Source organism: Pleurodeles waltl, chromosome 2_2, assembly GCF_031143425.1.
Source record: "Pleurodeles waltl isolate 20211129_DDA chromosome 2_2, aPleWal1.hap1.20221129, whole genome shotgun sequence".
Taxonomy (NCBI): domain Eukaryota; kingdom Metazoa; phylum Chordata; class Amphibia; order Caudata; family Salamandridae; genus Pleurodeles; species Pleurodeles waltl.
In genome coordinates this window covers 1,026,791,732-1,026,808,714 of record NC_090439.1, presented here as the reverse complement: position 1 = coordinate 1,026,808,714, position 16,983 = coordinate 1,026,791,732, and the positions used below count along the sequence as shown (strand labels likewise).

Below are 16,983 nucleotides of genomic sequence, written 5' to 3'. Positions count from 1 at the left end.
TAAGTAGCTTATGAACCCACCTTTCATAGCTCGCCATAATGCTAGTTTATCCAGTGCTGATGTTAAATATGGCTATTGGAGCTTTAGGAGTGGAGGTTGTTATTGCAAAATGCTTTGTACAAGTCATACTTTATAGTGAATATTTAGTATTTTGCACCCTGAAAATGCAATCAAAACTATACATCCAGAATGGGATGGGGAATCTCTGTTACCTGGAAAAATATTTTCGGCGGAGCATAAAAATTTACTTAAAAAAAAAAAAAACCAATATACATTTCCCATTACTTTTCACCTGGGAATTGTCCCTCATGCAAATATTCCAACTCATTTACGAAGTGAAATATGCGCGCAGATATACAACTTGGGTCATGTTTCATGTTTGATGCAGGAGGTTTTTGTGAGTCGGCAAAAATTAAACGAATACATAAATATGTAGATAAAAATCTGTGAAAATCAAAGAAAATCTATAGATGTCTTTTCACATTTTTTTGCTAATTGCCTATTACATGGCCCATAGAGGTTATGAGTCTTTCTATTGAACAATGTCTACTTATGTTACAAGTTTGATTTTGATGTATTTTTTTCTTTACCTTAGGACTTGACACCAGTTTGATTTTATTGAACGTTCTTTATTTTACAAATACAATCTAATTGTTATGAACATAATCCTCTCTATTGTTAGACTGCATTAGAATAGATGATTTTATGTATTTTGCCTGTCTTCACTGTCTTTCGTTTATGCCTATCAAGAGATGTTATTTGGTTTAATTTTTTTCAGAAAATGTTAGCAGATTAAAGAAGTTGGAATATTTAAACCTAGCCTTGAATAACATTGAAATTATTGAAAATCTGGAAGGTGAGTTAATTTGTTATTGTTGAAATACAGATATTTTGCTTGAACTATATGTTACTAAGGCCATAAACCAAATTTGATGTGGCAAAAAAATGCACTACTCTTTTAACTCTGGTCTGAAATGTTCCACAGGCATACAATTCTTAATGAAAATGTTTGTGCCATTGTTTCCTATTGCAAACATTGTTATACACTTACATTTATATATTAATAAATACCCCCCTTCAGGAGGACAAGTAAAGGAAGTATACACAGAAATACCTCACACAAGCAATGTGCATTGAACTTGATACACACAACTGAACATGCCTAACCCATATCACAATGGAATAAGTCTGGCACATCCACACATGCATTTCTGACTACTTATGCACAAATATAATAATAATTTTTTCTTCCGTTTCAGGATGTGAATCACTTCAAAAACTTGACCTAACAGTGAATTTTGTTGGACAACTCTCTAGTATTGAAAGTCTTAAACACAACATACATCTTGAGGAACTTTTCTTGGTGGGAAACCCCTGCGCTGAGTTTGCAGGCTACAGAGAGTTTGTAGTGGCAACACTTGAACAATTGAAGGTATGTTCTTTTAGTGAAAATCATTGTTGAGTAAATAATGCACACATTTTCCCTCGTAGGAAGATTGTAATCTCTGCAGATCTGGGTCTCTTTACTTGACATATTTAGTATTATTTCTTTTAAATCATCAAATAAATTATTTTGTTGGTATATCGCAAATACATAGGCCTAAAATATGCTTCTAGCAACGGATATTTACATCTGATGGAAGAACAAAGTTCTATCGCTCCAACTGTGTTGGTAGGGACGTTCTTTTTATGTCTTTCTTCACTGGTTGCAATCCTCTTTTTATTTTCATTTAATCATTGACATTGTTTATTAGTGATATTGCATGCCTCTCTGTTCACAGTGTCATGTCTCAGTTGTGACTGATTGAGTTCTTGAACTGATGGCCAATGCCGGAAATATGCAAAATGTTTCCATAGGGGGGAAGCTCAGATAGCTTAGTGTATGTATCACAGCACAAACGTAGAATATAAAATTTACTGACTTTTTCAACAATATGTTTCATTTCGATTTGGGACTTGGAGGCAAGAATTATGTATTTCTTGTTTCTTTAGTCCTACTCCAGCATTTAAAAGAACATAGTAAAACCTTATGTTTAACATCTCAGGAAAAACTAAATTTCCCATAATACCAGGAAATGATGCCTTTAGTACGCTGAAATCAGCCAGTCACATAATACATTCCATAGTATCAATTCAGAACTTAAAAACATTCCTTCCTCTTTTCTGCTTGCAATGTGTGTTTAACCTCCAATAAAAACATCACTCTTGCTTCTGATCACAACCTGCACTCAGCACTGTGAAAAAAGCATAACAATTCAAATCAATCATAAGATAACTAAAAATAACATCAATTGCCAATCATACTGTAAGATTGTAACGTATTATGCATTCTGAAAGTTATTACGTAATTGCTAGATAACCCTATTAAATATGGAGTAAACGTTAGAACTCTCTCAGATGTACTTGTGCACCCACAAGGTTAATCTGACACTGGGTGGTGATAATCCTTACTTCTGAGTTGTTAATGGAATCAGAACTTTCTTTTATGGAAGCCAGGAAATATTATATTCTTTGTCAAACCTGAGGTGAGGATTATGCATGGTTAACCCCATAATGTGGAGGATGTGATTGTCAAATAATCTGCATTACCTCTGGGGGAACGCTATGTTATCTACATTCCAATAAGAAATCCGTTAGATGCATTTAAGTACCAGACGTTTTGTAGAATGCGAGGGAAAAGCTTCCCTTATGCTCTCTTATGTTACAGTGATAAAAGTAAACCCACTATAGAATACACAACAGGAGTCACCCATGCACCCAACAGGGATCGAGGTAATGTTTATATCATACAACAATGTCCCAAAGAACATCAATGGAAGGAAACAAACTTAGTCAATCTTAAAATACTACAAGAAAATGTATTGTATATATAACTAAAGTACAACACAAATGAGGGGCATTATGGCCAAATACAATCCAAAGACATATATATAGTTTTTGTACTCACTTAACTATTATGTGTTCGATGAGAAGCAGCATCAAATACAAATTAGACAAGAAAGTGCTAAATTTGCAAAGTGAACATGCTGAGCTCGTGAGAATCATGCGGAAGGCACAAAGTGATAAATATATAAAAACAAGATAATGGCGAAAAAAATAATAATCAAATGTTGGTAATGAATGCAAAGAAAAGTCCACAGTTTCAGTATTGAACAATAGATATCCTTTTTCAGCCGGATACATGTCAAGGGCATTTTGACTTTCTCCAGTTTATCAGGTCATCATCAGGACAAAAGAAGCAACGAGTTTGATTGCTGACTAAAGAGACAAATTTAAAAAAGCCAAAAATGGAGGAGGAGTTGGTCAAAAATGTAAAGTAAAAAATAATAATAATTGACTGACGAACTGAAAGGGGCCATATCTCTAATACCTGTATACCTTACAGAGATACAGTAAAAGAAAAAGACAAAAAATTAACTAAATTACAATAAAGGGGAAAGTACAAACAAAATCTGAGGAGGCCCACAGCCAGTGTCACACTACAGTGAAAGGTGTATATATACACACTGACAGATAGCTACACGTATGTCTGTACCTGTTGGAATAAAAAAAGGGGAGGGGCAGAGATTAAATATATAGCCAGAGAGAGGGTTACTCTGTTATATGTGCAAGCTTTGTAGTTACTAACAATTAATCATAAGGGAAAGGGTGTATTTAAATGGTTCCACGTTGGAGAATGTTGTTATAGATAAGGCTGGCAAGCAACTGTAAATTATAGACTTGCTCAGATTGTATACTCCAGAAAAAAAAGGCACACCAAAAAATTTTCAACAAACTTGAGCCTACCTGTAGGGAATTGACTTTATCTTACCGGATAACTGGCGCTGTGGGACTAGCCAAAAAAGTTTTAGCCTTCTGGAAAGGCCTTGAACAGGTAAGAACATGCGGGACAACTTGACGTGCAGTGTGCGGTATGTCCAAAAGACTGAAACTTGCACTGAGCTGCATGAAGGGCTTCAACATGGGGAACAAATCAATAGTAAAAAGTTACAGTAAACAAATATAAAAACAAATTCATCAACACAGACCCCAGCAAACAATTCATTATTGGGGCAATCCAAAATAAGGAAATTAATCATTATGTAAATCCAAATTGTCAGTAATGCCTGAATTATTGTCATAAAATTATCCCACTAAAGGGGGCTTACTCTCTTGAGAAAAGACCCATATAGTTTGTGAGCATAGGAACCAATTGGACCAAATCAATCAGTGAGGGATGCATGAACAATAAAGGTAAGCTTCACGTAAGGAAACCAATAAAGGCTCTGGTATATATTTAGTCATTATAAGGGAGGCTGCATTAGTGTTTAAAGGCAAATGTATAAAGAAAAGTGAGACAGAAATCTTATGTGCATGGGACGTGGCCTAGCAGTGCAACAAGATGGCGGCGCATTAAGCCAGCTCTGACGGCTGGAGCCTAAATCCCCACAAAACATCTGTCTCCGCATGCTGCAACTACCTACAAATGGCAACGTATGTCATTGAACATCCCAGCTTTGGGGGGCTTGGGGAGATCTCCGCGCTGGGCCTGGTGGTCGATGGTTGGAGGAAGACATCCTGAGCCATGGCCCGCGTGGAGAGTAGGGCAGCAGAACGCAGTGAATACGGGCTCCTGGGCGACGTCCCGATTGAAGGGTCATGAGCTGTGCGACGTCCAGTTGGTAGCTGCCCCGCTGGGAGTTCAGGCAGGGACTCTGAAGGGGTGTGTGGCCTGTAGCAGTGGCAAGGCCAAGGATGGCCGGTTGTGGCTGTGGCCTACGCAAGGTGCATGGTCCTTCCTGCAGCCTACCTGACACACGCTGACTGTGGAGCCAGGGGAGCACACGTGGGAGAGATGCTGCGGATGTGGGTGGCCGGGACGGGCTCTGCCTGACCTGAGAATGCTGCTGTGCTGGAGGTCCGGACTCTCAATTTCAAGCAATATCACCTCACATGTGAGTGACCTGCTCCTTGATTTTATGAACAATGCCACCTCTTCCGTATGACTACAGTGGCTTGGCTGACGTGGGTGGGTGCTGCTATTTTGCCTGCCCCATGGGGTTATCTGTGTGCTGATGATTTGGGGGGGCCCTGGATCTCCATTCTGGGCGGCTGTAAATATTAATTTTTGACGTCTTAAAGGAGGAATACATTGAGGGGAGATGGGCAGCCGTCTGAGGTGCACTACTGAACAAATCGCTACTCCCCTCACTTTAAAGTCAAAGCTCAGAGAAGGTATAAGCTCCTAGTTCCTTGCACATCAAGACCTATACATTGCTTTCATCACCCAACCATGAGTAAAACTGACCCCAGGCACCTTTCTGATCCTGAATACTATATGGAGGGTGAATCCCTCCTAACAGAGTATATTATGCCCCTCATTTTGACCCTGGCGCTATCACTGCCAACAAATTATGAATGTGGCGAGTTGGTCGCTGCCAACCCGCCACATCTTTACTCATACTGCCATGGCGGTATGAACGGCTGGGCTGGAGATGTTCATCTCCGACACAATGGTCCACAGAAGACCACAGGCGGCATTATGAGCAGGCCAACCACCATGGTTACCGCAGCTGTAGCACTGCCACGAAAACCATGGCGGTAGGGCTACTGGTGATAGGGAAATTCTTCCCTGTCACCAGTAGACTGTTCCCCCACCCCCCAACCAAGCACTTGACCCCCTGACACACATAGCGTCTCCCACCTACTACACCAGGACCTGGAAGCTAGGTTGCGAAGAAGCAATGTCCGAATTACTGGGATACCAGATTCCACTGCCATGGGACGCACTGAAGACTACATAAACAAGCATTTGCAATGGAAAGGGTCTCGCATTTGTCCAAGTTACAGCTATTACCAGTTGTAAACTCCCAACCGGATTTTTGCTTGCCAAGTTAAAAGAAAAAAACAGCGCGATTGCGCTGCTACAGTTCACTCGTAATGAAATCTATTGGCAAAAGTGCAATTATGTACATAACCGGCAAAAGTGCAATTAACTGTGTAACAGGGTCGATATTATGCAAAGTGCTCGACTTCTGCCAAGCAAGATCGCACTGTGAAAATAGAGAAAAAGTAGTCCACAAACCTGACGGGAAACAGCGAGCCTCGCATGTTTTCTGTACTTGGTCGCTGTGCTCGAGGAGGGCTAACCACCGGAAAAGGCATGACGTGTCCGTGCCTTCCACTAATGAAAGCAAGCGGATTCTAACCGGCAAGCCCACGAACCAATGAAAGACACTGAGGTGATGTGGACGGGCACCGAGCCCTTTTCTAATTCCTAAAGCGTCTCGCTAGCGATACGCATGCGATACACATGCGACGCAGGCTCGACCCTAAAAACAATCTGTTCAGGACACCCGAAACAAATTTTTCTCTGCCAAGAAGAAACTGCAAGAATGCGACCTGCTTTATGCCAAGCTATACCAGTGCTGTCGCTGGTTCACCTGGAAAAGCAAGACTATGGTGTTCACTGATCCAGGGGGCACGTGGGGGCACTCATAGATACTTCTCCTATTCTAGAGTATTTGCAATCCTCATTAAAAGATTGGTACATTTTCAACACATCAAAACATAGCAGACACAGAGGGTAGATTCCTTATTCTGCAGGGCATGATCAGCTATAACCATGTCACCTCTGTGACACATATGGCCCGAAGACGCAGCCCTGATTTCTTTTATGTGATATTAAAGCAGTGTGTAGAGGCTGATCCCCATACGATTCTGTGTGTGGTGGAGTGGGGTGGCCATAATCTTACCTTAAATACAGAGCTTGACTGCTAAGACCATAGTGAAAGATGGTTAACTAGAGCTTGGGATGCGATCTTGGGTACTATGCTACATTTCGACCTGGTTGACCTATGAAGATTGAGACGCCCGGCTGCACAGGAATACGCATTCCATTCATCAGTACACGACTCCACATTTCGCATTGACTTCTGGGTGGGTAACAAGGACGTGCTAGACTCGGCAGGAGAGATCATACATTTCTCCAGGGCCTTATCAGTCCACTCGCCGGTAGTTCTCCACCTGGAAATGCCTAATAGATGGCGTCAGATGCATATGTGGCACCTCCACCTCAAGAACCTGCTGGATGTAGCATTCAAGGAGGAAATTAAGCAGGCCATTAAGGACTATGTATAACTAAAGAACAATTTCGTTTCCTCTGTTGCCACTCTATAGTAGGCTCTTAAGGCAGTGATTTCCAGGGAGTGGATTGAAAAGGGACATGGTATCCTAAAATAGTTTAGAACTAGACTTTCTACACTGAAGCAGGAGCTGCACAATCTAGAAAACCACTATGACACCACTCATGATAGAGCAATCTTTGGCCCCATGCACACTAAACTCCATAAATTTGAGGAGGAGGAGGAGGCAGACAGGAAACTGATTTTTTGAATAAATACAGTCAAGGCCGGAGACAGGGGGTGTGGGACGGACCGGGACAAACACTGGCGGCTTTGATTACACTAGCTGGTCTGTAAGTCACACACCTCATGTTTACGCATCAGATGAGAATATTGTGTACAACCACTCTGGCATTATAGGCACATTTGCTGCCTTTTATAAGGAACTATACGCTTCCAGCATTAAGGCGGAGCCTTCTGACATCCATGCATACCTAGACAGGGTGGCCCTGGCGTGCGTGGGAATTGAGGACTGCAGTCTTTTATGCCAACCCATTACTATAGAAGAGATTAAATGGGTGATCAAACTGCTGAGGAATGGGAACACTCTGGGTAGCAACGGTTTCCCTGCAGAATTTAATTAGGAGTATGTGGAGAAATTTGCACCTATGTTGTTGGAGGTCTACGAAAAGGCCTATAAAGTATGAAAACTCCATCTGACTATGAGAGAAGCCATAGTAATAACTCTCCTTAAGCCAGACAAACTCCCCGATAGGTGTGATTCTTATAGTCCCCTCTCCCTCATCAATGTGGATAGTAAGATTCTAGGTAAAATTCTAGCGAATAGGCTGCTTCCCTTGATACTCTGACTAGTTTGGCCGGATCAATCCGGTTTCATCCCGGGTTGATCCACCACTGACAAGCTCAGATCACCATTTGCTCTCATGCATCATTTCAACCCTGATTTGAAAGTAGTGGGCACCTTTTTGGATGCTCCAAAGGCATTCAACACTGTTGAATGGTCGATTTTACTGGGAGTGTTGGACAGAATAGGACTCTGTAGGGTGTTTATGAAATGGGGCAAGCTAACTTATACAGGTATCAATAATCCAAAAGTAAAGTTCTAGCAAGCAGATAATTTGCAATATATTTGTACATAATTAGCTAGATGTCAAATGGAGTTGAACCAACATATATACGAACTTGATTCAACAATTCAGTTTGTCAGAACAAAAAGATGGAAAAGCAGTTGTACACAAAATACTATATTTTTGGGTGCAGCAAATGTCGAAAACCTGGCATACATTAATTATATACATACAATGAAAAGTCCATTATCCTAGACTAATGCATGTATGAGTCCACTCTCATGTTAACTGGAGTAGTCTTTTGTGTGAATCCATCAATCTAGGGCTTCGATCTTTATAAAAAAAAACAGAAGTGGCACAGAGTCGACATTTCGGTCTCTGGTGCCATCATCGGGGCCATAAATATTAATGGGATTTCATAACAACCCACAGAAATGGATTGCTAATAAAATAGTTATAACGAAAAAGAGATAGTTACTAAAAGTATGCCTCTGTGCAGATATAAGGGCCATATAAAAAAGTGAGGTACGTGCTGTACTACAAACACCCAGTAAATATGTGGAAAGTGTTATATCAACCAATCTTTTCTCAATGTGAGGGGATATCCATGATTTAAGGTGCATTCAAATATAGATGGTTGTAAATGACTTATACAATCCACTTGCCATTGGCTGGATGTAAGAATAAAAATAAAGAGAATCAAATTAAACTGTATCATAGAAAAGACATAAGGGTTTAAGCCACTTTTGAAGGCCCCACTTACCAGCCTAGCTGAATTAGGTTAAAATGAAATTACTCAGTGTTCACACTTGCAATAGAGAAGTTTCTTATTGTAAGCTAGGGAAGCAAAAAATCACCATCTTGTTAGGTCTGTCTTCTAAAGAGGTAAGCACTCATGATATTAAAGGACCAGGTAATCTCTCTTACCGCCGCTGAAGATTCTATTAGTAGCATTCCACTGTGACTTTGCGTGCTGACAGCCAGAAGGCAAGTGAGCAAGTGATAGGCAAGTGAGCATTGAAGTGATGTATAGCAGAGCAGGTTCACACGTGACACTTCAACGCCTCTCTTGATCAGTGGCTCAATGAACTGTTGACATTTGAGCCCCCCTGAAGTTGAATTTCCATCTTCAACAGGTGTCTCCGTTGAGCCAATGAGCACTGAACCATCAAACGTGGATTTTTCGCATGCTTCAAAAACCACACCTATCCTGTGTATGTACCAGTGGATATCGACATGCCCTATGAGCAGGAGGAGAATGAACTATGATTTTCTTTTAAAATACTCACTAACACGCTCATTAGGAATCATGGGAATGGGTCTCTTCTCCTTCCATGTGTTTTTTTTGCCACACTTTTTTTTTAATCAGGCCCATTTTATTCCATCACTGGTATATTTAGTCACCATCATACATTTACCGTAAGATAATATGTGCTAAATGTTTCAAACTATGCAAGGCTTAAAGTAACCGTGCTTTGCATAAAAGCAGATGTGATTTTAGTTTTGTATCTTCTTTCTGCAGAAGTAGATGTTACCCATAGAGTGAAGTGCCTGGGAGAGCATAAATCTCTGTATACATGAACACTTTGATCATCTCCCCATTTGATTTATTACACCCCTGGGACACAATATTGGAGCGTACAAGCCAGGGGTGTTGTAAAGTCCATAAGGTCCGACTCCATTCCGGCTAGACTATCTCGGATTACACTCCTTCCGAATTCAGTCATATTTGTTATAAATATGAATACAATGAATATGCCGTCCACCATTATCATTTGTTGAACTGAGAAAAGGACAGATATTGGCAAGGCATTCTGATAATGAGCCAGATATAACACCTGATAAATGTTCAGTCTGGAACAGGTGTTCCCTTATCAATATCTCAAGGCCATCCAAAAAAAATCCCTAGATAATTCATCACAGAGGTATAGTTCAAACTGTCTGAAGAAATCTCTAGGACGCCCTCCAATTTCTGCTGTCTATGCTCGGTGCACCACATTCCTAAAACTATGTCAAAGGTCTTCATTCCTAATAACATTCCAGTATTTAGGGACCACTATTCGACCCCTTAGGGAGAGAGTTCCTTCATCCAAGATTATCCTACAACATGCTGTCCGAAGACAATCTTGCTTATTGCAGGCTATGGAGAAGCGAATGCCTTCTGCCTGAGGCTGATAAGAGCCGAATACCGAAGGAGAACTTCTACCGCAGCACGTTTGTCTTACACAGGGAACACTTCCTCCACAGCCCTTCTGATAATGAGAGCCCGAACTGTCAAAAAGCTATGCAGTGCGCCGAGTCCTCCTAAGAAATTCTACTCTGAAAGTTACTCTAATAGTTGCTATCCTATGATAATGCATAGAAGTAGGTTCAGGGTGTTAGGCTTTAGATTACATTTTAATCATGTTAGAAATCTTCATTTTATTATTGCTGTTTGCAGCATGCCTTCTCACTGTTTTTATGATATACTGTGTGATTATCTTAGATGTGCTAAGAAACAGGTTCACCCTGTTGTCATAAATATTGTAAGTGAAAAGTGTCCGTCCTTAATATTGTGTGTGCCATACTGTGAAGAGCTAAGCAGATTACTGTTACCACGGTGTCCCTGATCCCTGTTCAGGGAGTGTTAGTAACCCAAAATCAATGATTTCACTTCAACTAGGTATTGAGAGGGGTTCTGCAGGACAACAATAACCTGTCTTTTCCATTCAGTGTTGGTGTATTGAGCTATTGAACTAAATTCATCTAGGTCACCCGTGGGTTAGAAAGAAAACCTTGTAGGGCTACGCCAGAGTTGTATCTTACACAACAGTATCTTCACTGAAAATTTTCTCACAGAATTCGGTATAATCTGCAGTGTGACGTTCTGTACCATTTTTAAGAGATGGTTGGATGTGCCTAGATATAGGGCGTTTGCTCACTCTAGTTTAGATATTGTCAATCCTTTGCGAAATATTGTGGTGTTCTTTCAAAATATACAAATGTTAAAGTTCCAAAAACAATTTTCCTTTGTTTTCTGGATGGACAATAATCCACCATTCCTTTTTACAAATCAATATATCGGTTGCCACCACATGAATTTGTAATTCCAATGCCTTTCAGACAGACTTGGGGGTCCTTGATCAGTGGGATGTTTACTAAAAGAATAATAAATGCATAAAAAAACAATCAATTCGTGTAGGCTCATTATTTTGTACTGCAGTAACAGCATGTGCAGACTTGTTCCTTTTGCATTTAATCTATAATTCAAGAGTTATTTAGAACGTGATGTTTTTTCATTAGAAAAATATGAATAAATGTCTTTTGTGTCTGCTAAGAGAGGTTCATCATGTTGGCTATGTGTACACAATATCATTGGTGGCTTAATATGCCCAGCAATATTAGAAGGGAGAAACCAAAACTGAGCCCACAACAATTATCTTACGTCATACCCTGATAGCAGATTGCTAAAAAGCGTGATGAAATTGCAAGAATGTTATATAGCCCTTATTTAAAATAAGAAAAAAGGAACAGTGTTCATACGGATCATACTTGAATTGATTGTTTACGTTGCATTTATATTTGCTTTAGTGAACATCCCCCTGATGAAGGACCCCTGAGGTTTGAAATGCATTAGGCTAAAAAATTCATGCAGTGGTAACCAATATATTGATTTATAAAATGGAATGGTGAACCGTTACCTATCCAGGAAATAACCTGAAATATGGCTGTTCAGGAAATCTTGTAGGCATTCACCTATTTAGCAATCTTCCTTATACCTTTTCCAAAATCTTTTGAATGCTAAAGAACAAGACCTCATACAACATACAGTTTCTGTATAAACTTTGTGACTATCACCAACCCATCGTGCCGCTCTGTATTCACAATGTCCCGCTCATTAAGCAACCCTCGCTGTACCAATGCAAACATTATTAACACATGCATTACTATCTTTCCCCATTGTAGATATTTTAACCAGAAATAATTTCCTCGACTTATTGATAGTTCTGTGAAGGTCCCTTTTTCCAAGGCCTTTGTATCATTGACCCCATACAGGAGAAATATGAGGGGCTTGAGTGATAGGAGCTAGATGATTCTTCATCCCCCCTCCCAGTTCCTTTTGGATCTACTCATTCAGAATTGACAAGAGGGGAGAGGGCTTTAATTGTACAGCCATAATTTGCTGGGGCATAACCAGTGAGGAATTGGAGGAACAAGTGCACAGGGAACAACATATAGTGCTATTCGTACTACACCAAAAGAGTCGACTTGCAAACCGTTTAACCAGTTAAGGCTCTCAAACCTTCTGTGTTTGTATTTTTCTACTGTGAGTTTCACTAATGCATCCAATACAGATACCAGGTATCACCCCCTCCAGCAAGCCCTTCAAGTAAATTTGATGGGCAATTCCACCTACTTCCCTACTTTGATCTCCACACATGTCCAGCATGTGCTAGACTGAGTGCTTCACAATCCCCGTTAGCTTATTGCAGTCTTTTTTATGGGCGAGCACAAAGTGCTCCGTCCATTCTGTAATCTCTCTTTGGCCTTGAAACTATGCCCATGCATGTCAGTCACTTACATTGGTTCATGGGCTTGCCTTTTAAAATCCGCTTGCTTTCATTTGGAAAGGCCTGCAGACGTCATGCCTTTTCCGGTGTTTAGCCTACCTACACAGCACCGGTAAACTACTAAAAACATACGAGGCTTGATGTTTTCAGCCTGGAGTTCGGACTACTTTATCTGTTTATTTTCCAAACAGCACGATTGCGCTGCATTTTACATAGCGCATTCGTGCTGCTTTTTTTTTTTTTTGCTTTACAACGCTAATAGCTCTAACTCGAACAAATGCGAGACCCGTTGCACTGAAAATGCTTGTTCGTGGCTTGGGATCCCTGTAGGCTCTTGAAAATCCTTCCAGTCCATTGGGATTTTCTACATGTCATGTGATAAACTTTGAAAAACGTAGAGGTTATCAATCTCTTCTAGAGATTCAAGTGAGTCCGCCGCAGTGACTGCTGCCAGTTCCTGAAACAGGGCACACCTATTAGATATTTAATTTGGGACTGCAGAAAAACGAACTGATTTGGGACACATTGACCTTTTGCCCTCCTTATTAAAGGCCAGCAATTTATAATTGTCGTCTTAGTCTTTTTAAAGTGTGATTAAAAGCAGCATTACAGTCAAACTTAATGGACTAGCTTTGATGTCCCTAGCGCTAAGACAAAAGGTTCTAATACTACTTGTATTACTAATAAGGTTGTAGATAATACCGAAACTTAAATACCAAATAGTAACAAAGCCAAGACAGATCTACAGTGTAAACATTTATTGACAAAAAGGAAAGATATAGTTCGATTCCAACATTGCTGTCTGCCAAAGGTCTATAGGAATCATGTGATTTACCCCAATTTTACCCAGATGAATAGTCCGCGACTTTGTGTTAGCTGGAAAACAGACTACGTAAACCCACGACTGGGCACCTTCCGGTCCCCATGTGTGCAGCAACATTCCCATTCAGATGTTGTCCAGGCACATCAAGTGGTTGTTGTCAGCATGTCTGTTTGAGCCAGGTCTTTCAATTAGTGGAAAGTAGTCTGATCTGAATTTTCTTTGTGAATCTCTTGGAGTCCCCACAATTATCCTTCATAGCAAATGCAAAGAACCGAGGTAGACAGTTGAAGAAGGTTCTTTCTACTTTTAGAAAGCAGGAGAGAAGCAGCGAGCTAGACAAGTTAGCAATTTTGCATCCAGGTCTAACGTCTCATTCTGATCTGTACATGCTGTGAACCATTAGATGAGTGGGAGCCTGGGGCAGATATGTTATCTCTACTACAATAGGTGCCTAGTTCCACACCTGTGCTTGATGGCGAATGAAGGTATCATAAGGTGGCGAAGATCCACCTCTGAACTTAAACAAGTTGTATGTTACTAGTACCTTATGCTAATTCTCAACACATTTAATTTGTAGCACATGTTGCAGAAAACAACAGCCAACTGCATGGTGGCACCAACCTCCGCTCGATGGGCAGTCAGTATTTATGTGATGATGTTTCATCGTTCAATGTTTTTGTTTTCTATTTTGCACAGTGGTTAGATGGCAAAGAGATCGAACGCACTGAAAGGATTCGGGCCATGCAGAATTATCCAGCAGTGCAAAAACAAATCAGAGAGCAAGAACAAGCCTACCAGTTAAAACGAGCCAAACAAAAGGAAGAGGCGCAGATAAAAGTGGAAGAGAAAGACTTGTCAAGACAGAAGGCACGCAGGCCTGGCTTCGATGGGCGCTGGTACACTGACATCAACAACACTATGTATGCAGCGCCGCATTTACAGTTCTTCTTTTGTTATGTTTAAAGGGGTCATCGGATTCCAATATCTCAGTTTTGTTTATTGTGTCTTTAGGGCCTGCAGCCTATCTTGATTCTCTCGACACTTCATCCCCTTCTGTTTTTGTCTCACTTTTACTGGTGTTTCTCGCTTTACGTCCTTAAGAGACTCACATTCCTGTACTTAAGGTGGTTAAGACTCAGAACTCTAACTCTTTGTATCTGTTGTGCATTGTCTATTGCTTCTTTTCATTCTGTTCTTGTGGGATATTTAGTTTTTTGCAAAATTGTGTTATAATTAAAAAAATACATGCTTAAATAGTTCTATGAACTATAGCCTTTGCTATTGCAGATATTCCAAAAGGCATTGGATGAATCCTGTGTTGGTGCACTAATGACAAAGGATGTCGCCTTGTCTAGGGATTTTTTCATCATTATTTTTTTTACCAATACCTTGTCTAGGGTTGACTGCCTCACAGTTCTTTGTGGAAGCTGATGATGACATCCGTGCATGCAGCAGACCTGTTGTCTTTACTGGGATGCTTGTGGCCTGAAACCACCTTTAAAATGAAAGAGAATTTGGGTGTTAGTAACAACAGTACCCTTGTAATGTTGTGATTGGATCATCAGTTTCCAATGTCTCGGTTTTGTTTATAGTGTCTCCAGGACCTGTAGCATCTGTTGATTCTCTCGACACTTTTCTGGTATTTCCACTCCACTCCCTACAGAGACCCAAATTGCTGTACTTAACGTGCTTAAGACTCAAAACTCTAACTCTGCTTAACTTTTCTGCATTGCCCCTTACTTAATTTCCTTCTTTTCATGTCAGATCTTTATGCAAAGTTGTGTTGTAATTAACAGACAAATGATTAAATGGTACTGTGAATTATAAGGCCTTTGATATTGCCAGAAAATCCAAATGACATTGGAAGCATCCGGCATTGCTGCAGTGATAACACAAGCATTTTCGATACAGTGGTTCTCACATTTGCTTGAGTTAGACCTATTAGCATTGTAAACTCCTGACCGGACTTTTCTTGCCACATAATCTGAAAATGAAAAGTTGAACAGTTTCACATAAGCAAGCCGATGGACACCATGAGTGTGAAGGAAACGCACAAAAGGAAACAGAAGTTCGCTCACAGTGAAATGTATCGGCAAAAGTGCAATTATCCATGTAACCGGCAAAATTGCAATTATCCATGTAACAGGGTCGATGTCTTGAAAAGCGCTTGACTTCTGCCCAGTAAGATTGCGCTGCGTAGGATATAAAAAGAAAAAGTAGTCCAGAAACCATGCTGAAAACATGGAGCCTCGTATGTTTTCAGTAGTTGGCTGGTGCTCTTGAGGAAGGCTAAACACAGGAAAAGGCATGACGTATGTATGCCCTTCATTAATGAAATCAAGCGAATGTTTAAAGGCAAGCCCACGAACCAACCAAACTGATGGGCGTCGCTAAAAGCGCACAGAGAGATCACAACAGGGACAGAGCGCTTGCCTGCTCAACCCTAAAAAAATGCCACCTTGTCTAGGGTTTTTTTCATTTTTGTTTTTTATGGATCAAATTAAAATCTAGAATCTAGGAAAAGTGCAAAAGGACTCTGTCCTAATAGATGCGTTTTGGGTTTTGTTTTATTTTATGTATGTTAAATTCTTTTAGAGAAAACTGTGCTGATGGCAAAGAAAATAATCAGATGCATTCAGAAGAAAGCAATGAGGAATTAAAGCAAGAAGCAGATGAAAATGAAGAAGACCAACAGTTCTGGCAGGAGCCTTCCCTCTACACTCCGGAATCTAGATTGGAAACTCACAGATACATGGAGGAGAAACGCAAAGCTAAAGACAAGCTAAGGTAAAACATACCCACAGGTCAAAGGATGAATGTAATGTTACTTCTCAATTCAGCTCACCGTTGTTAATTTAGTGCTGACCGATTCTTGCTTAAAATGGATTAGGAATGTATTACGTATGCTTACTCCATGTGTAATTTCAATAGTTCCTAACTAAAGGAGAAATATTGTAGATTAAGCATTTTATACGTCTGAACTGTGTTGAAGGTGTTTTCATTGTGTCACAAATAATCCAATAGCAATGTTATGTTATTGGCATTTATAGAGTGCCCAAACTGCTAGTAGTTTGGCTTCATAGTGGTGCTGCTACTTGGGTGTGCGCTACCATATGATTCTCAGGTTTCCATCACCGGACCAAATTTGAATCATCATATGATGTTATTGTAATTTAACTCCAGCTGGGTGGAAGCGTCATGGTGAATGAACCTTGTGTTTGTGAATTTTGGTGTTGGAACGGTCTGCTGGAGGACTTCTGTAACTAGTTGCTTTTGGATTTTTTCACTGGTAAAAGGCCGTTTGCATGGAGATTGGAGGTGGTATAAGTTTGCCTACGTGTCAGTTTTTTGATTGGTTCTTTTGTCCCAAATCTAGCACAGGATTCACAAATCCTATGGTTTACACCAAACCAAACTAA

General features: G+C 40.3%; 1 protein-coding gene across 3 annotated transcripts in view; it reads left to right on the top strand.

Annotated features, from left to right (window-relative positions):
- The window catches only part of DNAAF11 (dynein axonemal assembly factor 11), a 210,929-nt gene that overhangs the window by 76,695 nt on the left and 117,251 nt on the right, over positions 1-16,983 (top strand). For all 3 annotated transcript variants that reach the window (XM_069220770.1, XM_069220771.1, XM_069220772.1), the window contains exons 3-6: positions 779-856; positions 1,260-1,432; positions 14,261-14,484; positions 16,160-16,351. In XM_069220770.1, coding sequence (XP_069076871.1) covers positions 779-856; positions 1,260-1,432; positions 14,261-14,484; positions 16,160-16,351 — 667 coding nt within the window. The remainder of the gene's footprint in view (positions 1-778; positions 857-1,259; positions 1,433-14,260; positions 14,485-16,159; positions 16,352-16,983) is intronic.